We start from the raw sequence: 27217 nt of genomic DNA on the forward strand, positions 1-27217 counted from the left end.
TACCAGTACTCTGTGATATGAAACTTGTCACAAATACTTATCACAATGGCTTGTATGATCCAGCCCACCCACCTGTAACAAAGATTAGGGGCTGTATATTAAATATCAATGAATTAAAAATAGTTATGCAAACTGTTTCCATTTTGCACAAGAGTACAAAAAGAGGTCCCAAAACAACCCACACAAGGTGGCGTCAATGGTTCAATGCCAATGTCTCATGGATATGTTTTGATAGAGTTGCATTTAAAAAAAAAAAAAGTCCAGTGTAGTCCACAAGAGCTGTTCACAAAGAATCACAAAAAGTGGTTAGGTTATGTCACTTTAATTAAGCAAGTCACAGTGCAACTTAGTATCCCCATGGATGCTAGTGCATGGGAGAATTGTAGCTCAATATGTAAGTAAATAAATTGTAATGGTACAATGTATTGTCATTTACATATGGAACTGCATACTGTATCAATGGTTGCCATGGCGATGTGCACCTGCAGGATGCTACACTGTAGGGCAGGGGTAGGCAACCTTTTAGCAGCACTGTGCCGATATAGGATTGTGATGTCCCGTAGCGTGCCGATCCTCAGGCTCGTCGCTACCAGGCAAGCTAACCAAGCAATTGCTTTGGGTCCTGAGCTGGCCTGGGCCCCCAAGCAGGGCCGGCGCTTCCTATAAGGCTGCAGCCACCTGAGCGCTCTATAGAGAGCCTCAGGCGGCTGCAGCACTGCCTCTCTCGTCACCTCCCCTTCCCTGTAGCGTGGCCGAGCTCCTCTTCCTCCTGTCAGGTACCACGCGGTACAGGAGATTCAGTTTCCTGTTCCCGGCCGGACTGACAGGAAGTGCACCCTGAGCTCGGCCACGCTACAGGGAAGGGGAGGTGAGAAGAACGGAGGGAGAGGGGGGGAGTAAAAAGAACATAGGCGGGGGAGTAAGAAGGACACGGGGGAGGGGAGTAAGAAGGACACGGGGAGGGGAGTAAAAAGGACACGGGGAGGGGAGTAAGAAGGACACGGGGAGGGGAGTAAGAAGGACACAGGGGGAGGGGAATAAGAAGGACACAGGGGGAGGGGAATAAGAAGGACACAGGGGGAGGGGAATAAGAAGGACACAGGGAGGGTGGGAGGGGAGTAAGTAAGAAGTAGTAAGAAGAACATGGGGGGAGTAGTAAGAAGAACATGGGGGGGGGAGGAGTAAGAAGAACATAGGGAGGGGGGAGGAGTAAGAAGAACATGGGGACAGAAAGAAGAACATAGGGAGGGGGGAAGGAGTAAGAAGAACACGGGGGTGAGGAGATAAGGAGAACACAGGGAGGGGGAGGTGAGGAGAAGGGGAGATTAGGAGAACACAGGGAGGGGGATGGTGAGGAGAAGGGGAGATTAAGAGAACACAGGGAGGGGGGTGAGGAGAAGGGGAGATTAGGAGAACACAGGGAGGGGGTGAGGAGAAGGGGAGATGAGGAGAACACGGGAGGTGAGGAGATGAGGAGAACACGGGGGGGTGAGGAGAAGGGGAGATTATGAGAACACAGGGGGGGTGAGGAGAAGGGGAGATGAGGAGAACACAGGGAGAGGGGGTGAGGAGAAGGGGAGATGAGGAGAACACAGTGGGGGTGAGGAGAAGGGGAGATGAGAACACGGGGGTGAGGAGAAGGGGAGAACACAGGGAGGGGGTGAGGAGAAGGGGAGATGAGGAGAACACAGGGAGGAGGGTGGAGAAGGGGAGGTGAGGAGAACACAGGGAGGGGGGTGAGGAGAAGGGGAGATGAGGAGAACACAGGGAATTTTCAATTGTTGAAAATGTTCAAGTTTTATGCACATTATATGCAACAGCAGTATTTGCACTGTAAACCTTTTTTATTTATATAAAGTGTGGGTGACCTTAAACTGTATGGCTATGCTGTGGTTCCTGTAGGCTTTGCGTGCGGGGGGGGGGGGCACCATGTCCATTTTGCTTGGGGCCCCCATATTCCTTCAAACGGCCCTGCCGATCCTATTTTTTTAAATTGAGGTGTGTATGCTGCCGTATTCTGCTTGTGTTATTTATACTGTACTTGCGCGTATATGAGCTATTATATTGTATATGTTCATTAGTAGTTTATGGTATCGTGTATGATACATATGAATGTGGGCTGTGTATGAGGGCTGCTTGTGGAATTGTGTGTAGATGGATATGTCACATTGTGTGCTAGGTAGTGTATGGGGGCTGTTTGGGGGTTTGCATGTGAGAGGCTGCATGTGGGATTGTGTGCATGTATGTAGATTGTTAGTGGTGTTGCGTTTGTGGGGATTGTGTGTATGTTTGTGTGGGGGCTGTTCGTATTATTTGTATGATGGGAGGCTTATTCTGCAGGTCTGTGTATATCTAGCAGTGTGGGTGGCTTCCCTGGGTTCCAGTGGGGACCAGCCTGGGCAGGTACAAGTCAAGGACAGGAGCTGCAACATCAGTGTGGGCTGCTCTACTACAGTGTGGATTCCTATTCACAAGTGCTGGGAGGAACTGATCTGAGATTACTACCTCTATGTGCTGCAATGCATAAATTGAGGATTGTCCTTCACTACCTCTTTGTATTAGCAGATATCTGAAGTTTCACTGAGACTCCTGATAGGCAGGGCCGGACTGGGAACTAAAAGCAGCCCTGGAAAAAAATTCTAGACCAGCCCAATAATGCGTCGCGCCAGCATAGTGTGCTGATATAGAGGGTGAAAAAATAACCTAAAATTGAAAACTATTACTCCAGCGAAAGAACGCATATAGGGCTTTACGGATTACGTCTCCCCATAGGAAAGCATTGAAAAATCATTTCAATGCTTTCCTATGGGGTTTTGAGCGACGCTGGAGGTCCTCACACAGCGTGAGGACGTCCAGCGACGCTCTAGCACAGTAGACAGCCACTAGAGGTGGAGTTAATCCTGCATGGTAATTATTGCAGTTTATGAAAAACTGCAATAATTACACTTGCAGGGTTAAGAGTAGTGGGAGTTGGCACCCAGACCACTCCAATGAGCAGAAGTGGTCTGGGTGCCTGGAGTGTCCCTTTAAGTTATCTTGCTCATTTTGAAGTCCTATGGGTATGCTCTTCACTTTGAATATGTTATTGTGCATGAGTATGCAACTAGCAACAAGACTGGGCCAATACGTGCTCATTACAAATATGTATATATTAATGACATTTATGTGTGTATTATGCATATATAAATGTATATTAATATATTATAGGCATAATTATATATGTTGCTAATACACACATCAATATACATGCATATATAAATATATATATATATATGTGTGTGTGTATTACTGTCAGGATCACATCAATTACGTCTATTACGTTTACCTCGTTTAGTGTATCGTCTCCAATTGTCTCCTTTTTGTCTCTTACAGCGACCCTTGTGTTTCTTTTACTTCATCCCAGTCCCTGTGTGTTTCTTTTTACCCTTCTCCAGCCTCTGTATGTCTCTTTCCCCCAGCCCCTTTGTCTCTTTCTCCCTTTCCAAATCTCATCTGTGTGTCTCTTTCTAACTCCAGACTCTGTGTGCCTTTTTCTCTTCTCCCAACCACTCTGTGTCCCTTTTTCCCCCAGCCCAGTGTTTCCTCCCACAAATCTTGTGTTACTTTGTTCCCCTTCCCTTCTGTATGTCTTTGTTCCCCCAATAAAAACCTTCTGTGTCTCTTTCTCCCCTCTCCTCCATGTGTCTGTCTTCCCCCTCTCCTCCTTGTGTCTCTCTTCCTCATCTCCACCCGTGTCTCTCTCTCTTACCCCTCTGTCTCTTTGCCCCTTCCCCTGTCTCTATTACCCCTCTGTCTCTTTGTCCCTCCATCCCCTGTGTCTCTCTATTACCCCTCTGTCTCTTTTTACCCCCTTCCCTGGTGTCTCTCTATTACTCCTCTGTCTCTGTGTCCCCCCATCTCATGTGTCTCTCTATTACCCCTCTCTTCCCCCCCCCCCCATATCCTGTGTCTCTCTATTACCCCTCTCTTTGTCCCCCATTCCCCTGTGTCTCTCCATTACCCCTCTCTTTGTCCCCCTTCCCCTGTCTCTCCATTACCCCTCTCTTTGTCCCCTTCCCCTGTCTCTCCATTACCCCTCTCTTTGTCCCCCTTCCCCTGTCTCTCCATTACCCCTCTCTTTGTCCCCCTTCCCCTGTCTCTCCATTACCCCTCTCTTTGTCCCCCTTCCCCTGTCTCTCCATTACCCCTCTCTTTGTCCCCCTTCCCCTGTCTCTCCATTACCCCTCTCTTTGTCTCCATTACCCCTCTCTTTGTCCCCCTTCCCCTGTCTCTCCATTACCCCTCTCTTTGTCTCCATTACCCCTCTCTTTGTCCCCCTTCCCCTGTCTCTCCATTACCCCTCTCTGTGTCCCCCTTTCCCTGAGTTTTTACTTCTCTGTTTGTGTCCCTGCTGTCTGCCCCTTGTCACAGGAGGACTGAGGGAGGGGGCGGAGCTAACTACCAAGCTCCCTCGCAGTTCCCATAATTCCCAGCACAGCCACATCATAGAGTAATCACTACTCTATGATGTGTAGATGCTGGGAATTATGGGAACCGCGAGGGAGCTTGGTAGTTAGCTCCGCCCCCTCCCTCAGTCCTCCTGTGCTGACAGCTATGATGCTGTCAGTATCAGTGAGTGTGCTGCTGGATCGCTTAGGCGGCCGCCCGGCACACTCACTGATACTGACAGCAGCATAGCTGTCAGCACAGGAGATGGGGCCGCCGGCCGCAAGGTGAGTAATCACCTCAGAGTGTGCCGCCGGACCGGCCACCCGGCGGCACTGACATGCGGCCGGCGGCCGCGATATTCTTAAAAAGGGCTGCAGGGCTCCCTCTCTATAGGGAGTAAGAGCTCTGCAGCCCCCAGGTGCCGCGGCCCACCGGGAAATTTCCCGGTATCCCGGTGGGCCAGTCCGGCCCTGCTGATAGGCCAGACCCTGTTTGGCTCTAGCAGCCTTGAGTGCCGTGGAAAGACACCTCGAGTGCCGTGCATGGCACTAGTGCCGTAGGTTGCCTACCCCTGCTGTAGGGTATTTAAATGAGTCAAGAATAGAATGGTAAGAGCTGAGTTGTCACCATGGAAACCAGTAGCATCCGCAAGTGCAATCTAGCAGTTTCTATGGTGATCATTCCACTTATAGAACGTTGCCCCACTTTTTCTTTTAGCAACACACATTCTTCATATTTATGTAAATATTTTATATTAACAAATCTCCAGGACATTTACAGAAATTGCTTTAGATATTAATTTTGGCACCTACAGGCATCAAAGAAGGCATTTATTTATTTTCTCCAATACAAGGAATGTATTAGAATTTTCATACTAACAACCTATAGCTACTGTGGCTATTAAAATAGGCGATAACGCTATTTTTACTTTAGTGTTTCACTCACTGTATTCTCTTCCTCCCCTCTCCCACCCAGCTGTTTCTATTTTACAGCATTTGCCCTTGGCTGGAGTACAAGGTGTACTGCAGAACCTTCTCCGTGTTGGTAATGCCTTATAAATAGACTGCTGTGGTTCTGTTTTAAACTGTTCTGACAGAATATTCCATCAGTGAAAAATTAACTATTTGTTGATAATATGCATTCTTAAAGGGAAACTCTTGTACCAGGACCCCCCCCCTTTCACCCCTCCCATGGTGCAGAAAGGGTTAAAACCCACTTCTGTGACTTACTTGAGTCCTGTGCCGATGTCCTTTGGCAGGGGAGACCTAATGCGCATGTGCGGCGATGGCCGCTCTCGTTTTAGATTTCCCCCATAGGCCATTATATAATGCTTTCCTATGGCGCTGGATGTCCTTATGAAAAACTCACCTAACCACAGAGATGTGCCTCTAGTGGCTGTCACTGCACCCAGACCACTTCATGAGCTATAGTGGTCTAGGTGCCTATAGTGTCCCTTTAAAGGGACACGCTAAGCACCAAAACCACTTCGTTTTAAACGTTGTTGTTTTTTGCCTAGACCCGGTCTGTTCCTTTTGTATAGCAAGCCTAAATATTAGCATTTTTCCAAAAATACATGTCTGTCAAATCAATAGCCTATAGGGCAGTGATGGCAAACCTTTTTGAGCCCGAGTGCCCAAACCGCAATACATGCCAACTTTTTTTTTCCTTAAAGTGCCAACACGGCAATTAAACCTGAATACTGAGATTTAAGTTTAGATAAAACAACTCGTACTGTTGTCCAAACTGTGTATGGGGGGTAGGGGTACTGTGTGTGGGGGGGGGGGGGGTAGAGGTGCTGTGGCGGTGGTAGGGGTACTGTGTGTGTGTGGGGGTAGGGGTGCTGCTGGGTGGGTAGGGGTACTGTGTGGGGGGGGTTGGGGTAAACGTGTTTTAAAAAAAAAAAAAAAAGTATACTAAATCAGTATCCCCCTTCCTACCTTTAATGGGGGTAGGGGTACTGTGTGTGTGGGCGGGTAGGGGTACTGTGGGGGGTAGGGGTACTGTGTGTGTGGGGGGGTAGGGGTACTGTGTGTGTGGGGTGGTAGGGGTACTGTGTTAGGGGGTAGGTGTGCTGTAGGGGGGTAGGGGTGCTGTGTGTGTGGGGGGGGTAGGTGTGCTGTGTGTGTGGGGGGGTAGGGGTGCTGCTGGGTGGGTAGGGGTACTGTGTGGGGGGGGTTGGGGTAAACGTGTTTAAAAAAAAAAAAAGTATACTAAATCAGTATCCCCCTTCCTACCTTTAATGAAGGAGGGGGGGGAACACACAGCCATCCCTGGGGGTCCGGTGGTGGTAAGTACTGCTTCCGGTTCGGGAGGCAGGGGGAGGGATCTGTGAAGCAGCTCCCCTGTCCTCCCACGCGATGCTGCCAACGCTCCACACAGCATCGTGCGGGAAGACAGGGGAGCTGCTTCACAGATCCCTCCCCCTGCCTCCCGAACCGGAAGCAGAGTAGGCGCCTGCCGTTCTGGGCAGGCAGGTGCCTACTCTGCATTAATGGCGAACCTATGGCCGCGTGCCCAGAGAGAGGGCCCGGCGTGCCACAGGTTCGCCATCACTGCTCTAGGGGCATGTCCAAATTGAAGACTTTCAGTTTAATTAAAGTCATGTTTAGTGACATCATGAGCAGCATAATGCCACTGAATACTATGAGTGCTTGTCTCCAGGAGAAGCATCTGCTTGGCTGTGTGCTGCACTTGGTGTAAATGCCCTGGAGGTCCTTAGTTCTTCTCAACGAGAAGTACTGGTTTGTGTGTAAATTTATTTTTAATGTAAAAGTATTCATTAAAAGCATTAAAAACATAACTATAGTGTAAAATCATGAGCACCACACAAATGCTAACACTACATTCAATGACTATGCTTTACCTCGATACTATGCCACCAAAAGGAACATGGCTTTAAAGTGTTTTGGAAAGGTAAAACGCGCAGGTCAATTAGGCCATTGCTAGAGCAAATTGATTGATTATTTCTTGTGAACTGAAGATAAGTGAGTGAACAGCAACATGTACAATGTAAATTTCAAAATACTTTGCAATCCCTGTACATTACTGCCGAGACTTTCTTTAACCCCTTAAGGACACATGACATGTGTGACATGTCATGATTCCCTTTTATTCCAGACGTTTGGTCCTTAAGGGGTTAAATGGAGCCAAAACTGACTGGATTTGCATTCTCGATATAGCACTAATCCATAAAAGAAAAGGAATAGATAAAATGTTAAATTGTGGACTTAATAATGAAGCACACCATAATATAATTTATTAATTAGCACGAGCTTGTATTAATATATCTCCCATACGTTCACATTTCATAGGGATAGCACCTTTTTTTGTGGACCAAAATACCTCTGTCCCTCTTTTTGCATTCTGACATTCTTCATTTGGAATAGCCCTGCTTTTTGGTGTATATAAGTATGTAATAGGCATTGGGATGTTATTTTATTTGTATTGTCAGATCATTCTACTGGTGGATTTTATAATACTGTTTTTTGTTTTAAAAGAGCATTTATTTCATTGTCCCTCATTTATACGGTATAAGTGCGTATATTTGTTTAAAGATTGTATCACAGGTCTTGATTCCTTATTCTCGAGAAACACTGCGCTGAAATATTTACAATATATAGATATATTAATAAGCAACAGTGCAATAACTGACCATTCGAAATTTGAGTGCTAAAGTGCCCAGGATCTTCTGACACTTACCGTGTACACGGCTTGTCATTTGGCTCCTGTTTAGGAAGTAATGAGTTTGATTTTCTTCACTAAGACTTCATAAGTAAGAAATACCACCATATTTACTGGAAAGGCTCTAAGACAGTTCAGTGAGAGTCCTTTAAAGAGGACGGTGATTCCTTCCTGCCTGACACTCTCTGTGATGCAGTGGACAACACCTCTGTACTTCTGTTGGGACACCCCATCAACTTGTAGCCGAGATTTGATCACATCCATAGGCGTAGCAATGCCCCAGGCCACCACCCCAGCACTTCCTCCGGAAAGCAGAACACCCCACAATTCTACAAGAAGAGAGAGACAACAATAAACAAGAGCCAAAGAAATTGTAATACATGTATATTTGAAGATAAAATATTGTGTCCTGCATCAAGAATCTAGATTCTATTGTAAGGAATATAATTTTTAAAATATCCTTTGTGAAGTGTCTAAAGACTAAACACTGTGAAAAATTAATTCTAGACTGCTTTCGTGAACGCTAGGATCAGTGAAGTTGAGTGACTTCCTTGGCCTCACCAGATAAGGGGTCAATTCATTAAATGCCAAAAAGCCTAGCAGTAGCCAAATGGCGTTCAGTTGTCATAGTTTGACTGGTTAAACCCATTTGATTAATCACAAAAGGCAAATCTACCTGCATGTCAAGGGTCTATTGAAATAAATCAAGTCCCCATTTAAAATGGGTGATTTAGCTATACACAAACAAATGGATTGAACCGCAACTGAACTTCTTTCATTAGAATGTTTCACCTGATAACGGTCAGGGAAATTGTACCTAAACCTCTATAGGGACCTGAACTGAAGACCAAAGCAAATTTAGCATTTAGTGAATAGAAATTAAATCCCAATTGCAAAATTAGGATGAAACAATGGATATGGAAACATTCTCGATTTCAGCTAAAGTCACATCTCTTTTAGCCTCAGCTTTGCAATTTGAATCCAATTTACTAAAACTCAGAGTTTAGTGATTATCAACCATGATTTTATTTTTTTATTTATTTAGATTTTTTTTTTTAAACATGAATTATTGGGCATTTCAAGTGACGTTAAGAAGAATTTAAATTTTAAGTGCCAAAATATCTGAAATTAAAATGTAGGTTTATTTGTTTTCAATTTGAGAATTATTATTTTTTTATTTGAAAATCTAAAATTGACTTTGAATTTCTGACAATAACAGTTTATGAATAAACACAGCAAATTCATGTGGATTTCCAGATGTCTTATTTTACAGGTAAAATTGATAACTCTCATTAATCACCACCGTTTACTTGGTCTTTTCTTGGTGTATATCCAGATTAAAGGGACACTATAGGCACCCAGACCACATCAGCTCATTGAAGTTGTCTGGCTGCATATTCCCAGGTCCCTAACCCTGCAAAGGTAATTATTTTTAGGAAACTGCAATAATTACCTTTGAGGGTTTACTCTACTTCTAGTGGCTGTCTACCAGACAGCCACTAGAGGGGATTCCCGGGTTGTTACGCGACCTTTGGCCTAACTGATGATGGACGTCCTCATGCTATGACTAATGCTATGCTATGACATCCAACATGACTTAAAACCCAATAGGAAAGCATTATACATGCTTTCCTATGGGGAAAATACTAATGTGAGCGCACCCATTGCTGCATGCGAATTAGGTCTCTCCTACCGGCTGGCAATGGCAGGAGGTGGAGCCCCGAACCAGCGCCGATAGACATCAGTGCTGGACTGAGGTAAGTGACAGAAGGGGCTTTTTACCGCTTCTGCACCATGGGGGATGGCTGTTTGGGAGGGGGGCACTATGCCCTCAGTTTAGCTCTTTTTGTGTAAAGTTTAAAACTCATTCAATTATTTTAGAATTTGGAATTCTCTCCTTATTAAATAACAATACTGTCAGTTTAAATTAAAACAAATCACCCTTCTGTTTTCCTGTAAGCAACGGACCGATTTATTTTCTTCTTATTTTTTGCATGTGTCATTAATATATTACACTGATTTTAGAAAAATACGTATATTATTATTTTTTTGTCCACTTCAAAAGAATTCACTTTATAAATCTTAGTATCAAAAGGCAAGCGTCACTACAACACCATCCAATAACTAGCGTACTGACGGCATGGGATACACCCCATCCCCGGGTACAGCTGCGTACATCCCATACAGTAGGTCTAGGGAGAAAGAAAGGGTTATTCATCAAAGTGAGAATCACAGGGAATTCGTAATGAAGTTCAAAATTCTGGCCAAAATAGTTCCAAACTGAAAAATTCACCAAATCAATTCGATTTTCCATTTGGAAATCGTGGCTTTGAATTTTAAATTCCGAGTATTTACTTCTTTAGTAAATAACCCTGTTGGAGTTCGTAGCCTAAGGGGGTATCTACATTTAAAATGTTGTGGATTGTTATCCATATCACTCTCAGCCATACTTTGCTTAGTCCTTGTAGGCTGGGTATGCATCATGGGTTATAACCCACTGCATTGCCGTGGCTGTCTATTCATAGCTTAACAGGGTGTTTAAAATCCAGATTTCGTTTTTCAATACAATCTAATTTTTTTCCTCTATGGAAACCACTTCATGGCCAGCTCAGGTAAAAGCACAATAAGATTTAGGCCAAGAGTGATATTCGTACATGTAAGGTCATATAAAGGTCTCTGGAATGCAGATTACGGCTGTATTTTCCACTCTTTACTACTCAGCCTTCCAGGAAAAAAATGTTTCCGATATGAATGCATTCAGCGCTCACACAGTGTACTCTTAACTGCTTTTATCAGATAAACGGAGGTAATTAGTCACATACCTGAGCTACCTTGCTCAACTGGAACAAACCACTCTCGAAACACGGCATATGACAGGAAATACGTGGCGAATGAGTGACAGTCTCGGAACATTAAAGCGGAACAACCTTTGTAAAGCCCAAAAAATCCCTTCTCTCGCACAATGGTTATGATGCAATGGATTGGGCCAGTATACTTGGGCCCTGCCACTAAAGAACACGTGCTGGAATGGCGTGGAAACGTTTGCGTTTGTAGACGTACTTTGGCCATGTCAGCAGGCGATGATACTAAAGCCTATTTGAAAAAAAAGAAAAACATTTTTTTTTTTAAATTAAGAATTGGATAAATTCACAAGCTGACAATTTAAAAAACATTTTTTTTTTAATTATTTATTTTTGACTGGCAGAGTAACACATTATACAAAGGTTCAACATATCCAAAACAAGACATGAACTGTGTTACTCATCTCGGGAATCAGCATCTTATCAAACAAAGTGGAATGCTAGATAAAGCGAGCTCTGAGATACTGGTGATTATCTGAACATTCTGAGGCTTTTTGTTAACAACTCCATCAGGTTTGTATTATAATATATATAAAATGAAGGAAAGAGTTTTGTTAATGTAGTCATATAAAGCTCCGCACATCGCCTTCAACAGACTTCACATCAGTACTTAGATAAGCACTGCTGGGCTAAATAAAGAACCTAACCTTTATGAGTAAGGACATTTTAAAGAAAAAGCAAAAAAGAAGAGCATTGCTTCAAATCCCTTTGGAGATAACTTGGGCTAGATGGCCCATAGGGGAGTCTGCCGAGGATGAACGATAGAAAGAACCAGGAGAAAAGAGGAGACGGAGAAGAAGAAAGAGAAGGCAGTCGTCGGTAGTGGTAGGTCTTTTAACATGCTATACCCATTAAAAATGGAAGGGGGGGGGGGGAGGGCAGACGGAAGGGAGCTCCCACAGAGCAGTTCGTTGAATTCTAAACAAGTAACATTTTAGTCAGTCAACGTACTCATTGTCAGTCCAGGGTAACCAGATCTTTTCAAACTTAGGTATAGAGTTCCTCACCTGTGCCGTCAAATTATCCATAAGGTAGTTAGTTATCTTTTATTTTGTCCATTACTGTTGAGATAGAAGGGGTAGTGGGCTTGAGCCAGTCCTGGGCCATGGCACGTCTAGCTGCTATAATTTTATGAAGTAGTTTTTGTTCCGTCCTACTCCATTTACAATTTTTTTTAAGCATCAGATATTTAATTAACTTAGATTCTCCTTGCCTGTTCCCATCAACTGTTGTAGCCCATTGGAATTTCGATACCCGTTCCCATTTCTCTAAAATCACTGTGAGAGGCTGACTTATTGGCAGCTTCCTGATATCACATGTTCTAGAACCCAGTTAGGGTTGCAGAGGGAGGGAAAGTGTTGGGGTCAGAAAGAATAGAAAAACAGATATTGCTTTATTTAGAATCCTGACAAGATCTGAGATGCAGCCATATCTACCAAATTGAAGAATTGCTATTCTAGTATCTCACAGTTATCTAGCCAGGAGTCATCTGTAACTCAGAGTTTCCCGTACAGACCTTTTAGTGAAGAATACCTAGAAGTATTCCAATGGCCCTACCCTATAATGGCCATTTCAACTTTCGATACAAAGCCTAAATACACTGACTTTTCTATATATCCTTAATTCTAGATCAGAGTTTTAGCAAACAACGTACCATAGGTAAATTAACATAAAACAGGGGGGCGGAGCCTGCTCCTGAACCGGAGCGGACGCAAGCCGCGGTAGCTCCGAGCCAAACGGGGAGAAAAACCCCTAAAACTACCCCTAAAAACCCGCACCACCTAGCGACTCACCTGGGGGCACCGAGACCACGCACCCGGCAAGACATATGCCGTTCTTCCAAGCGGCCAAAGCGCCAAAGAAAAAGAGGAAGACTGGGGCCTACCACACTACCCAGAGCCTGGACCTGGAGGCTCTGTTTGGTGCCTTCACTACACCATGTACAGCGGGAGAGCAGGGGCTGGCAGGGCAGGCCACAACAGCCACAGGGATGGGACGCAGACCCCCAAAATCGCCCCCACACACACCATCAGGGGCACAGCACATCGGGCACATGCTTCAGCGGCAGCCTGCTCCTAAAATGGCGCCGCCCGGGTACAACAGGGTCGTGGAAACGCCAGAGAGTCCCCCACAGACTGACTCCAATACACAGCCAGTCCAGCCCTGCACAGAGCCCACCACACAAACTACAGGGGATGGGTCAGCCCCAGTCACCCAAAGGGACTTCCAAAACTTAGTAGGAGAAATAAAAAACCTACTGGCAACTAACATGGCAGCCATCAAGGCAGATATACAGAGCGTCAATGACAGAGTGAGCACAACAGAGGGGGATATTGCTGACCTCAAACAAGGCATGAATGCTACACAAGAAACCGTCCACCACCTACAAACCATGCAACAAGCACTCTCCATACATCTAGCCACACTGGATGATAGGTCCAGAAGAAACCATCTTAAGATAAGGGGCATACCGGACTCGGTAACTCCAGAAGAACTCCCCCACTACGTGAGGCGCCTGGTGGCCACCATCTTGCCGGCCGCACAGGCCAAAAAAGTCACTCTAGATGGAACGTACCGCCTGCCTAAGTCCAGCAAGGCCCCAGCGACGGCAGTACAAGACGCCATAGTGCGATACTCACACTCACAAGACAAAATCGCCATCTGGTCAGCGCTGCAGGGCAAGACGCCGCTCACCTTCGAAGGCGCTAACCTTACCTTCTACCAGGACCTCACAAGGTCCACCCTGCAGTGGCGAAGATCCTTACAACCTCTCACAACCAAGCTGAGATCGGCAGGGATTAAATACCGCTGGATGTCACCCAGGCTACTGGTGGTTAACCACAAAGGGACGGTACACAAACTCTCATCGCTCTCGGAAGCCCCAACTTTCCTCACGACACTGGGTCTACCACCTCATGTAGAGACCGACGACAGACGGGCGAACCCTCATGCTTGGAAACCCTCCCGAATAAACCCGTTCGTGCCCAACGCTGGCACGGCCACCCACCCAGGGACCTGAACTCTGGAAAGACTGTATACCTACCTGCAAAGGTGCAAAGTAGACTTCCAGACACTGTTACAAAACGTTCTTAACTAACAATATGTAAATATGTTACTGCACCACACACATGTGAGCCCCCCAGGGAAGACCCACCACCCCACGACGGATAGAACCTGGTAAAGGGGCACTACTGGACAGGTGCTCAGCTCCACACAGGCTAACTCTCCCCCCCCCCCCCCCGCCACCCCCTAGGTCAGGGGTGCCACCTAAGACGGGCCAATTTACCCACCCTCCATAGCTACACAACACACTATCAGAAGATAGAGCTATATCGAACGGCCCGGACCGATACAATCCTAACACGGATCTAGATTAAAAACCACACTTCCACATACCACACGCTCGCAACCACCTCTACAAGCCATCCTGGAAACACAACAACACACAAGGTCACACAATATAAAAACTATGCAAGACAATTACTGTTATAACTGTTTTAACTATGCTAATAATATCTGTTGGTCAATCCCCGCTGCAGCTGTTGGGGCGCAGCGGTACAAAATGTTTATTGTTACCTATCACATGCACAACAAAAATAAAGAATTAAAAAAAAAAAAAAATTAACATAAAACACATCAGTTTGGAATCCCTACGACATGGGCTTCCATTGTCAAATGAGGCCTTCCACAACTAAATGAAATAGAATTTTTGATTTTATATAGAATTATAATAATACCAACAATTGATTGATGTGAGTAAATACCTGAGCTGCTCCAGCAGTGTAACCAGAGACAAAAATATCCAATTTCGATGGCTTTATATCCGCCGTTCCATATTTCAATTTGCATAATTGGTATAGAAAGTTTCTATAAACACCAAATACAATGGATGAGCTGACTGACACTGTTGAGATCGGCATTGACATCCCTTTGAAAAATCCAGATACCTTATGTAAAAGAAAAACAAACAAAACAGGTAAGGATGTTTAGAAGCAAAAAAATGAGCCCATGTAGGTGATAGTGTAATATAAGGAGGGACTTACACTTTCCATTTTATACGTTGAGTGTATACAATGCCAGATGCCATTATAATTCTTCTGAGTCTGAATTCGTACCTACAGTTTAATTGGAAAATTTTAAGACGAGCATACATAATTATACATGTGGTCTAATGACATCAACACCCTATATCAGGTGTGCATAATTATTAGGCAACTTCCTTTCCTTTGGCAAAATGGGTCTAAAGAAGGACTTGACAGGCTCAGAAAAGTCAAAAATATGAGATTTCTTGCAGAGGGATGCAGCACTCTTAAAATTGCAAAGCTTCTGAAGCGTGATCATCGAACAATCAAGCGTTTCATTCAAAATAGTCAACAGGGTCGCAAGAAGCGTGTGGAGAAACCAAGGCGCAAAATAACTGCCCATGAACTGAGAAAAGTCAAGCGTGCAGCTGCCAAGATGCCACTTGCCACCAGTTTGGCCATATTTCAGAGCTGCAACATCACTGGAGTGCCCAAAAGCACAAGGTGTGCAATACTCAGAGACATGGCCAAGGTAAGAAAGGCTGAAAGACGACCACCACTGAACAAGACACACAAGCTGAAACGTCAAGACTGGGCCAAGAAATATCTCAAGACTGATTTTTCTAAGGTTTTATGGACTGATGAAATGAGAGTGAGTCTTGATGGGCCAGATGGATGGGCCCGTGGCTGGATTGGTAAAGGGCAGAGAGCTCCAGTCTGACTCAGACGCCAGCAAGGTGGAGGTGGAGTACTGGTTTGGGCTGGTATCATCAAAGATGAGCTTGTGGGGCCTTTTCGGGTTGAGGATGGAGTCAAGCTCAACTCCCAGTCCTACTGCCAGTTTCTGGAAGACACCTTCTTCAAGCAGTGGTACAGGAAGAAGTCTGCATCCTTCAAGAAAAACATGATTTTCATGCAGGACAATGCTCCATCACACGCGTCCAAGTACTCCACAGCGTGGCTGGCAAGAAAGGGTATAAAAGAAGAAAATCTAATGACATGGCCTCCTTGTTCACCTGATCTGAACCCCATTGAGAACCTGTGGTCCATCATCAAATGTGAGATTTACAAGGAGGGAAAACAGTACACCTCTGAACAGTGTCTGGGAGGCTGTGGTTGCTGCTGCACGCAATGTTGATGGTGAACAGATCAAAACACTGACAGAATCCATGGATGGCAGGCTTTTGAGTGTCCTTGCAAAGAAATGTGGCTATATTGGTCACTGATTTGTTTTTGTTATGTTTTTGAATGTCAGAAATGTATATTTGTGAATGTTGAGATGTTATATTGGTTTCACTGGTAAAAATAAATAATTGAAATGGGTATATATTTGTTTTTTGTTAAGTTGCCTAATAATTATGCACAGTAATAGTCACCTGCACACACAGATATCCCCCTAAAACAGCTATAACTAAAAACAAACTAAAAACTACCGTATATACTCGAGTATAAGCCGACCCGAATATAAGCCGAGGCCCCTAATTTTACCCCCAAAAACTGGTAAAACTTATTGACTCAAGTATAAGACTAGGGTGGGAAATGCAGCAGCTACTGGTACATTTCTAAATAAAATTAGATCCTAAAAAAAATTATATTAACTGAATATTTATTTACAGTGTGTGTATATAATGAATGCAGTGTGTGTATGAGTGCAGTGTGTATATAATGAATGGAGTGCAGTGTGTGTATAATGAGTGCAGTGTGTGTGTGTGAGTGCAGTGTGTGTGTATGAGTGCAGTGTGTGTGTGAGTGCAGTGTGTGTGTGAGTGCAGTGTGTGTGTGAGTGCAGTGTGAGTGCAGTGTGTGTGTGTGTATGAATGCAGTGTGTATATAATGAATGCAGTGCGTGTGTATGAGTGCAGTGTGTGTGAGTGCAGTGTGTGTGTGTGTATGAATGCAGTGTGTGTATGAATGCAGTGTGTGTATGAATGCAGTGTGTATATAATGAATGCAGTGCAGTGTGTGTATGAGGGCAGTGTGTGTGTGAGTGCAGTGTGTGTGTGAGTGCAGTGTGTGTGTGAGTGCAGTGTGAGTGCAGTGTGTGTGTGTGTATGAATGCAGTGTGTATATAATGAATGCAGTGCGTGTGTATGAGTGCAGTGTGTGTGAGTGCAGTGTGTGTGTGTGTATGAATGCAGTGTGTGTATGAATGCAGTGTGTGTATGAATGCAGTGTGTATATAATGAATGCAGTGCAGTGTGTGTATGAGGGCAGTGTGTGTGTGTATGAGTGCAGTGTGTGTGTATGAGTGCAGTGTGTGTGTGTGTATGAGTGCAGTGTGTATGCAGTGTGTGTATAATGAATGCAGTGCAGTGTGTGTATATGAGTGCAGTGTGTATGAATGCAGTGTGTTTAGAATGAATGCAGTGCAGTGTGTGTATGAATGCAGTGTGTGTATGTGTGAGTGCAGTGTGTGTGTGTGTGCATTGTGTGTGTGTGAGTGCAGAGCATTGGTGGGGGGTGGGCATTTTATTAATTAATTATTATTTTAATATTTTTTTAATGTTATTTTTTTTAGGTAACTATTTTTTTCTTTTATTATTAATAGTATTGTTTTTTTTATGTTATTATTTTAATTTTTTTTTTCTTATTATTATTTGTTTTATTATTAATATTTTTATTTTTTCGTCCCCCCTCCCTGCTTGTTAGCTGTCCAGGGAGGGGGGCTCTCACTCCCTGGTGGTCCAGTGGATGGGCTGTAGGAGGGGGCTGTCAGGAAGCTGTAACTTACCTTCACCACAGCTCCTGTCAGCTCCCTTCTCTCTTCTCCGGTGCGTGCAGCTCCCAGGTCAGCTCCCTCTGCAACTCTCGCGGCCGCGCGGAGCGTTGCCACGGTAACCCGTGGCAACGCTCTGACCCAGCGGCTCTCGCGAGAGTTGCAGAGGGAGCTGACCTGGGAGCTGCACGCACCGGAGAAGAGAGAAGGGAGCTGACAGGAGCTGCTGTGAAGGTAAGTTACAGCTTCCTGACAGCCCCCGGTCCATGTCTGTATTATGGCAATGTAAATTGCCATAATACAGACAACTGACTCGAGTATAAGACGAGTGGGGGGTTTTCAGCACAAAAAATGTGCTGAAAAACTCGTCTTATACTCGAGTATATACGGTACTTCCAAAAATATTCAGCTTTGATATTAATGAGTTTTTTGGGTTCATTGAGAACATGGTTGTTGTTCAATAATAAAATTAATCCTCAAAAATACAACTTGCCTAATAATTCTGCACTCCCTGTATTAGGCATTTATTCACTAATTTCTGTTTTGAAAAAAAATAATAATTAGAAAATGTAAAACAAAATAACAAAGTAGGGAATCAAGACAATTTTTGGTGTTAATATTGCAAATTCAGTTTTACCCATCACACAAGTCACTGTGTAGTGAATAAATCCAATCACTGGTCCCCTTTTCTCTCTGCCCTTGTATAGTTATCGGAGCATGGTCTTTAAATATTGGAAAAGGGGCACAGATGCTACTAATTCTGTTCATACAGATAAAATTTACTTATGCTACAATTTATTTTTAATTCTCACATTGTGTACTGTATAAAGAAAACCTGCATTCGATGATGAAAGATAGTTACATTGCAAATAGGCTGAAAAAAGACATTCGTTCATTACGTTCAGCCTTTCTCACCTCTGTTTTTGCTGTTGACCCAAAAGAAGGCAAAAAAAACAATATATATGTGAATATTATGCTTTCCAATATGCATCCATATGCATTCCACATAATTTGTGATTACATTCTTTATTAATATATTGTATTTTTGATTTGTTAATGATGTTACATAGTGAGATACAGGTTCAATTCCATCACATTTAGCCTTTAACACACCTGTATTGCTGCTGTTGATCAGTTTTGTACACAGGCAAGCAACAACTAATAAACAAATTGTCACAAAAAATATATATTCTTTGTTTTTCCTATTGTGTCACTGTGAATTCAATATCAACACAGCCTCTCAATATGTCAGGAGGACAAAAAGACAAAAAATTGGCAATGAAATGCAATTTACCTTTACTGTGTCAAGGGGATATCCCACCATAACCCCACAGGCACCTAAAATGAAAAAAAAAAAAAAGCACACACCTTTAAAAAACACACAGCAGAATAGGAAGAATATACATGAATATATGATGATTACGGGTATCTTAGGGTTTAAATTGATGTTGGGTTTTGTAACAAACCACCTCTCTTCCAGGTAGGATTTTGTCACAGATCTTGTAACCACAGTCTTCTAGGGTAATGAAAGTCCAGGACACATCCAGCTCTGTTTTCAGATTACTTTGGTGAAATATATATACAGGTGTTTCAAAAAGTGAAAAATAAACAAAACAAAATTCCTTGCTCTTGCTTGAGCACTTACTATACACAGCAAATCCCTATCTGGAATTGGGTGGCTTTCCCACTTGCCAATTTACAAAAAGTATACCTGCAAGACACCATTTCTCTGGCTTTTCCTCCTCTCACATATCCTCCCCCCCAGCTCATACGTATGGGTTTGAGCGACCATGGACAACAGAGAGTGTATCCTGGAAAGCCCATCAGCATTTCCTTGTTTTAGACCAGCCCTGTGTTCAACCGTAAAATTAAAAGACTGTAAACTCAGGAACCATCTGGTAACCCTGGCGTTATTCTCTTTGTTTTGACACATCCACGTAAGTGGTGCATGGTCCGTCACCAATCTGAACTTTCTCCCCAACAGATAGTACTTAAGAGAGTCCAATGCCCACTTAATGGCAAGACATTCCTTCTCAACAATGGAGTAGTTCTTCTCATGTGGGTTCAACTTCCTGCTTAAAAAAAAGACAGGGTGTTCTTCACCCTGGTATTCCTGTGCAAGCACTGCCCCTAATCCCACTTCAGAAGCATCGGTCTGTACTATAAAATCTCTAGAAAAATCAGGGGTGACTAAGACAGGTTGGCTACAGATAGCTTCCTTTAGATCTTGAAAGGCCACTTCAGCTTCTGGGCACCATTTAACTATAACAGGCGACTTTGCTTTAGTGAGGTCTGTTAGAGGTGCAGCAATAATAGCAAAATTTGGAATGAATCTCCTATAGTAACCAGTTAAGCCTAAAAATGCCCTCACTTGTTTTTTCGTAAGTGGCTGTGGCCATTTTTGGATGGCTTCCACTTTGGCAGTCTGTGGTCTAACCAATCCTCTCCCAATTGAATACCCCAAGTACTTCACTTCCTCCAAGCCAATTGTACACTTTGAAGGATTGGCAGTTAAGCCTGCCGAGCGAATAGCATCAAGCACTGCTTGAACTTTGGGGAGGTGGGATTCCCAGTCTGCGTTGTGGATAACAACATCATCCAAATACACTGCAGCATAACGAACATGGGGTTTAAGAACTCTGTCCATCATTCGTTGGAATGTGGCAGGTGCACCATGTAACCCAAATGGCAATACAGTATACTGAAACAGGCCATTGGGTGTTGAAAAGGCAGTTTTTTCTTTGGCTCATTCAGTGAGAGGGACTTGCCAGTAACCCTTTGTTAAATCTAAGGTTGTTAAATAACGAGCTTTACCCAGTCTTTCTATCAACTCATCTATTCTTGGCATGGGATAAGCATCAAATTTTGAGATGCCATTTAATTTGCGGTAATCATTACAGAATCTCCATGTGCCATCTGGTTTTGGCACCAATACAATAGGACTGCTCCAGTCACTCTGGGACTCTTCAATCACTCTGAGTTTTAACATTTTTTCAACCTCTAAGTTTATAGCCTCCCTCCGGGCCTCAGGGATTCTATAAAGTTTCAGATAAACCCTTTTCCCTGGTTCGGTTATAATGTCATGTTTGATCATTTTAGTCTTTCCTGGAACTACAGAGAAAACATCCCTATTTCTTCTGATGAAATCCCTGACCTCTTGCTTCTGATGTACAGACAGAGTCTCCGGTATGTTCACCTCTGGCTCTGCTATTGGAGGTTCTGAAGATTTCAAAGCAACTAGGGCCTCCCTGTCCTTCCAAGGCTTTAACAGATTAATATGATACAGTTGTTCAGGCTTTAGTCTTCCTGGTTGACTAACTTTATAATTGACATCACTGACTCTTTCTATTATGTCATATGGTCCATGCCAAGTTGCAAGGAACTTGCTCTCCACGGTAGGGACCAGAACCAATACCTTGTCTCCAGGTTGGAACACTCTGACTGTAGCATTACGATTATAGCTGTTTCTCTGAGCCTCTTAAGGGTTTTGTTAAACCTCTCTACTAAACCAGTTTTAGTGGGAGATAACCCTGTTCAAACTACTGAGGACCCTATTGGCACTGCAGAGCAGGACAATGACTTATTTGATGTTGGGATCAGTCCAGGTAACTTTAAAAGTGCTCAGTGGGAAGATCCCACTTTAGTGACCGCTAGAAATAATATTAAGGTTGTAAATGGGGTTGCTACTCAACCAGGGGAATCATTGCCGTCCCCTTATTTTGAAGTACAAAATGACCTAATGTACCGTGTAGAAAAGAGAGATTCAGATATCATTAAGCAGCTGTTGGTTCCCCAGACTTACCAAAAAAACGTACTAAAGTTGTCTCACAGCCACATATTAGGGGGACACTTGGGAGTCGAAAAAACTAGAGAGAGAGTACTTAGAAGGTTTTACTGGCCTGGAGTGTTTGCTGCGATAACTAACTACTGCTCCTCCTGTCCTGAGTGCCAGTACAGGGCTCCTTTCAAAGCTTTTCGTAGTCCACTTGCACCCTTACCCATAATTGATGTGCCTTTTGAAAGGATCGCTATGGACTTAGTAGGGCCACTGGTAAAATCCGCTAGGGGGCACCAGTATATACTAGTCATCTTGAACTATGCTACCCAATACCCTGAGGCCATACCCTTGAGTAATACATCTGCAAAGTCAATAGCTAAGGAGCTTATGTTGATGTTCAGTAGGGTGGGTATCCCTAAAGAAATCCTGACAGACCAGGGGAGAGTCACAAAAGAGTTGTGCAGGCTCTTGCAGTTTAAACATCTTAAGACTTCAGTATACCACCCACAGACTGATGGTTTAGTAGAGAGGTTCAACAAAATTCCTTGCTCTTGCTTGAGCACTTACTATACACAGCAAATCCCTATCTGGAATTGGGTGGCTTTCCCACTTGCCAATTTACAAAAAGTATACCTGCAAGACACCATTCCTCTGGCTTTTCCTCCTCTCACAGTTTCTATAATCTTTATGAAGAGACCTCAGGTAAGGAGGCTCGGTAAGGAGGCCCTACGCATGTACGTAGCAGTTTGCGGAACATCTAGACTCGTGGATTGGTCTTTGCCAAATTTAAGGAACCTTCTCTTATAACTATTATAGACCTTTCTGTTGCCTTCGACTATTGTTGATCACCACTTACAACTTTGCATACTTTCTGCCACCTATGGGTCTCCAAGTTATGGTATCTTCTCTTGTACTCTTCATTGGTGTCCTACATGGGTTAATCCTTGGGTCACTCTGCTCCTTGAAATCTATACCCCTTTCCCTGCCAGTCGTATAACGTCACACAAACTAAACTCTCCTTTCTTGATGTTTCCCCTTATCACAGACTCTCTGCCATCTCCTCTTGGGTGTCCTAGTGCTGTCTGAAATATCACCTTTCGAAAACTGAACTAATTATACTCTCGGCTTCCAAGAAACCTTTAAAACACCACCCAACACCACCGCAAGGAGAGGGAAAGTGCTAAGAATTTTGCAAGAGTTCCTAGAGTTCCTATTTTGTCCAACTGCTTCTCTCTCTTCATTATTTATCTGTATGTCTTTAGTCATTCCCTAAACTACTCTCATGACTTAGTTCTCTTAATTTATCCGGTGTCAATTAATTTAATAGTCACACAGCAAATGCGACACACTGATTTGCAATGACCTTGGAAGTGTTTCTCTATGTTGTTACGTATTTATGTCACAGTGATGTCAAGCATACAGAAACAGCTTAGTAAAAGCAGCTTTTGGAGCCTGGATTTTCGCCCACTGCTACTGATATAATGTGCTAAATATTTTTGTTGACACATTGGATAGATCTGCTTGTTTTAAACAGTAAAGTCAAAGGGCATTTCGAAATCTACGGATGCAAGGTTAAACTCTGATGTTGCAGAAGTCTGTGTGTCTGTTGTTGTATTTTTAGTATGTACACATAATTCAGAAAACACTGATTGTACAGCTGTGTAATGTACCAATGTGTTAGTACAACTGCTACACTTACATCGCACATCTACCTGATTGAGTAGCTGGCTCACGTAATTTCCAGCAATATCAAACTGTCTCTTTGTTCAAACATTTCTGCGGGATATTTATTAAAGAGTTCTGAAAAGTGATCTAGAAAGTGATGTTTTTTTATTTGTTTGTTTTTTCATTTAAAATGTTGCTACTTTTCACACAAATTAAATTTCTGTCCGAAAAAAAGGTAGAGAGATTTATAACTCCGTTGTGTTGCCGAAAAAAATAGTGTATATTCAGAAATTAAAATTAGAGTACAAAGGAAGGAAAGATTTAAAAAAAAAAAATGAAAGATTTTGCAAATTTTACAGAAAAAAATATCACAAAAATAAGACACAAAAGTCTTGTCAATACTTTGATAAATCTCCCGTATTGTGTCTACCTAATTGTGTATCCTTATTGTATAATTTACTTCCTACTGTTACATAACCTATGCCTCTATTATTCTGTATTCCATTAATTGCTCATGGTGGTTTGTGTTTTTTTGGTTTTGTTTTTTTTTAAAGAAGGTATGAGTTTTGGGAGTGCTTGACAAATGAGGATTGTTTCACTCTGTACACAAATGGTACCCTTCATGATACCCATTACCTATTTAGCAAAATGTACTAAGGAGTGATACGTAGTATGTGCTGTTTTATTCCATTTATCATAGATACACAGCTTGGTTTTGTTAAGGCTTGTAAGGAATTCTGGGATTGTAGTGTATCTAATAATTTTAAAAAATTGTCAACTCCCCTTTCCACCCCCAACTCACGGAGGGGGATCTAGTAGTTAAGGTTTAAGTGTTTAAGTTCAATGTTGACTATCAGACACTCAGGAGGGGGAGATGAGGAGGGGGACCACAGCAGTGATCTGAACACCACTACCTCTTTGCAGTGGTCATGTTGCTATGAATATAAGGTCGTCTTCTCCCTGGTTTGGATTTATTTTCTTTTTTTGTGTACTGTTTTAGAGTGGCTACACAATATCACCAATAGCCCATACACTTTGCAGCAAGACTTAATGAGGATATAATAGCTCCACATTATCTGTACGAATCTGATCAACCTTGGTGACAAACCCAGAGTCTCTCATCATCATAACCACTGCTAAATGCCATATTGGGTATGGTGCTTATAGAGCCCCTTTAAAGCTAGCAAATAATGGTAACATTTAAAATTTTACTGCTGGAATAACAATAAAATCAGAACAGTAGTTTAGGTTTAGGAACAGGTTGCATACAGAAAATAACCTCTTTGAACAAATGGTTTACGCAATATTGTATAATCAATAAGAGTCATAATAGTAGTTGAATGTCACTGGTAAGATATGTTCAGAGGAACTAACTATAGACAAAAAACTCCTGTGACACCAGGCTTGTTTCAGCTAATCTTGGCAGAAGTGTCTGGGTTGTGTTGATAAACTTCCCAGGCTGAGCACAGAGTGGACTTTAGCATAATAAGTTTGTGCAACAACAAGATAACACAACCATAGTTTGCATTTATGTTTTGTGGTGCTTTGGTAACACTATTTGGTGTTGGAGATTTTTGTTTACACCTTGGCTATTTTTTCCTAATTTTTCCATTAGTGGCACCTCGTGGACCCCGGGTAACAATTTAAACCATTCTAAAGCAGTTTGACTTCTTATAATGTGAGGACGTTAAGGCACGTCTGGCGTCGTAACCACTACAAAGTGCTGTAGAGGTTATGGCGCTTGGGGGGGGGGGGGGGTGCTTTTAAAGATTAATTACATAATTAAACAAAAATTCTGCTTTTGTAGTAACAGCCATGAATAAGGCTGTATGTATTGTTTTCTTTGTATGACGGATTTTCCACAATGACCTTTGAGATTAGCACCAAGGTCATGGGATTTAACAAATGGAGGTCTCTTCAAATACCTGGAAAGACACAAATTCAATACTCCCTCAGGTAGAGGGAAGATGTAAAAACACACATAGTACCAATAAGTACATCCCCATACCTTATATTAAACAATCACTATAAGCCCATATCCATAAATGCCATTTATTATAATTGAAGTGATTTGGGGTAATAACGGTAAGCCCACTCCATTGGAGATGATACATATTTCTATGATATATCCTGTTCTGTGGCTGTACAACAACTTTATTATTATTATTATTTATTAAAAAATATAGGAGATTATAAACAAGCTACTAGAGCAATTAGCTTGCACATTAGTTTCATTCAAGTATTTTCATGAATGAAGTAATATGTGACTGGTGAGGGTTATATTTCACAAATCTCTACAGTACAGAGGTTTATTGGATACAGTCCATGCTCCTATTGCAAACAAATAACGACGGTTTGGAATGCTGGAGAATACTTACCCACTTTCTCTTCCCTGAAGATGCTATAGGTTTAGAGAGAAATTCAGAAGAATTTTTATATTTCAATATTTTAAGTTGTGTTTTTCACGCTTGGCCATCATGATGCATTAAAAATGAGATAGTTCAACTAAATCGCGAAGCTCCCAATACTCCAGTTTTAAATACAGTGCCCACCCCTTATATCCAAGGTCAGCATCAAAATGGTACCCAATCCTCCTCTTCCTCCATCTACAGAGCCACAAAACAAGTCACCACTCTACTGCTGTGCTGATGCTTCCGGAATATAAAACAGAGCAACTCCCTCACGTAAATATAGAAGGAAATGGGGTATCTTCCCATTAATTCACAATAATATGAGAATACTAAAGTATCTAAAAAGAAAGACAAATGATGCCAAAGAGTTCCTATCTTCTTCGTATGTAGATATTCAGTTATTTAAAAATGCATTAAAAGACTCAATCAACTTTTAAAAAGTCTTAATTGTAATGGCTCCCTATAGGAATAACCTTCAGGTGCTGGGAAAGTGGGCCCAATGGGGTAGAAAAGGAAATTAAAAACAGACGGACTAATGGAAGACTGCGAAATTAGTATAGATGGGCATAAATGTTTGGTCAACTGGGCCCCTATATTACCACTGGAAGGTGAGCAGACCTGATCACATTACAAGATCTTCCAAAAACATATTAAAATAATGGTCATCTGTTCTATTTAATACCATAGCTATAAGCAAATGGTGGCTATGTGATCTTTCTAAACCCCATATTCAAAGTGCACACTTCTTCACATATGCTGTACATACTGGCTGTTTTTATATGATATAATTAATGGATGGGTTCAATATATCTCACTGTGAATCAGAGTAATTACATTCTAAGAATAGCAAGAGATCTACACAGTCACAGTCCCTAAATAATGGATAATAAAAAAGTCCCTAAATAAAGGATAATTTAAAAAAAGCAGTTATTGCAGTCATATTATTGCTTCCAAACAGTGATGTATATGATAATAATGGGATAGGAAAGGGTTAATTCATTCTAATCGTAGACATGAATCCATACCGCCAAGCGCTCCAGCTATGAAATCTGCCATCGTGAAGATTCCGTACTTGTGTCACCGTCCTGCTGGGTCTGTCACTCTTTCCTTGTCATGCTCCAATTGTTTCGCAGACAGCCCTAACAGCTGAGATGATCGTAAGAGATTTTAATATCAGCCAATCCAATAACAAACATTATCTCTCTGAGGTTCAGATATATACACACACAAACACACGGATTCACCTGGAATAAAAACAAAAATTGAGAAAGAGTAAATCACTTTTAAAACAAACCTACGCTTGGATCAGAACGAGCAGTGCCTGGACACACTCCCTCTGGCACGTCAGGTGACTAATGTATCACTGTTACAAAGTTGACAGCCTTGGTGTGACTGAATGATGTTCATCCCTGCAAAACTTCATGTCCCCTGCTAATTGACAGAACCTGAAAAACCACAGAGAACTTAGGACACTTAGATTATGTCTAATTTACTCCCTGAAAATCAGAACCACAAATATTTAAAGGAACACTATAGTCACCTAAATTAGTGTATAGATCATTCCCCTGCAATTGCACTGCTCAATTCACTGTCATTTAGGAGTTAAATCACTTTGTTTCTGTTTATGAAGCCCTAGCCACACCTCCCCTGGCTAT

At 42.6% G+C, this 27217-nt stretch overlaps 1 protein-coding gene across 1 annotated transcript; it reads right to left on the minus strand.

Annotated features, from left to right (window-relative positions):
• Positions 1-7836: 7836 nt before the first annotated feature.
• SLC25A47 (solute carrier family 25 member 47) lies at positions 7837-26976 on the minus strand. Its single transcript, XM_063440274.1, has 6 exons — positions 26588-26976; positions 19003-19046; positions 15014-15085; positions 14735-14917; positions 10932-11202; positions 7837-8438 (listed from the first exon to the last, which is right to left on the minus strand). The coding sequence occupies exons 1-6, from the start codon at positions 26616-26618 to the stop codon at positions 8158-8160; spliced, it is 882 nt and encodes a 293-aa protein (XP_063296344.1). The 5' UTR covers positions 26619-26976; the 3' UTR covers positions 7837-8157.
• Between the last annotated feature and the right edge of the window lie 241 nt (positions 26977-27217).

Source organism: Pelobates fuscus, chromosome 13, assembly GCF_036172605.1.
Source record: "Pelobates fuscus isolate aPelFus1 chromosome 13, aPelFus1.pri, whole genome shotgun sequence".
Lineage (NCBI taxonomy): Eukaryota > Metazoa > Chordata > Amphibia > Anura > Pelobatidae > Pelobates > Pelobates fuscus.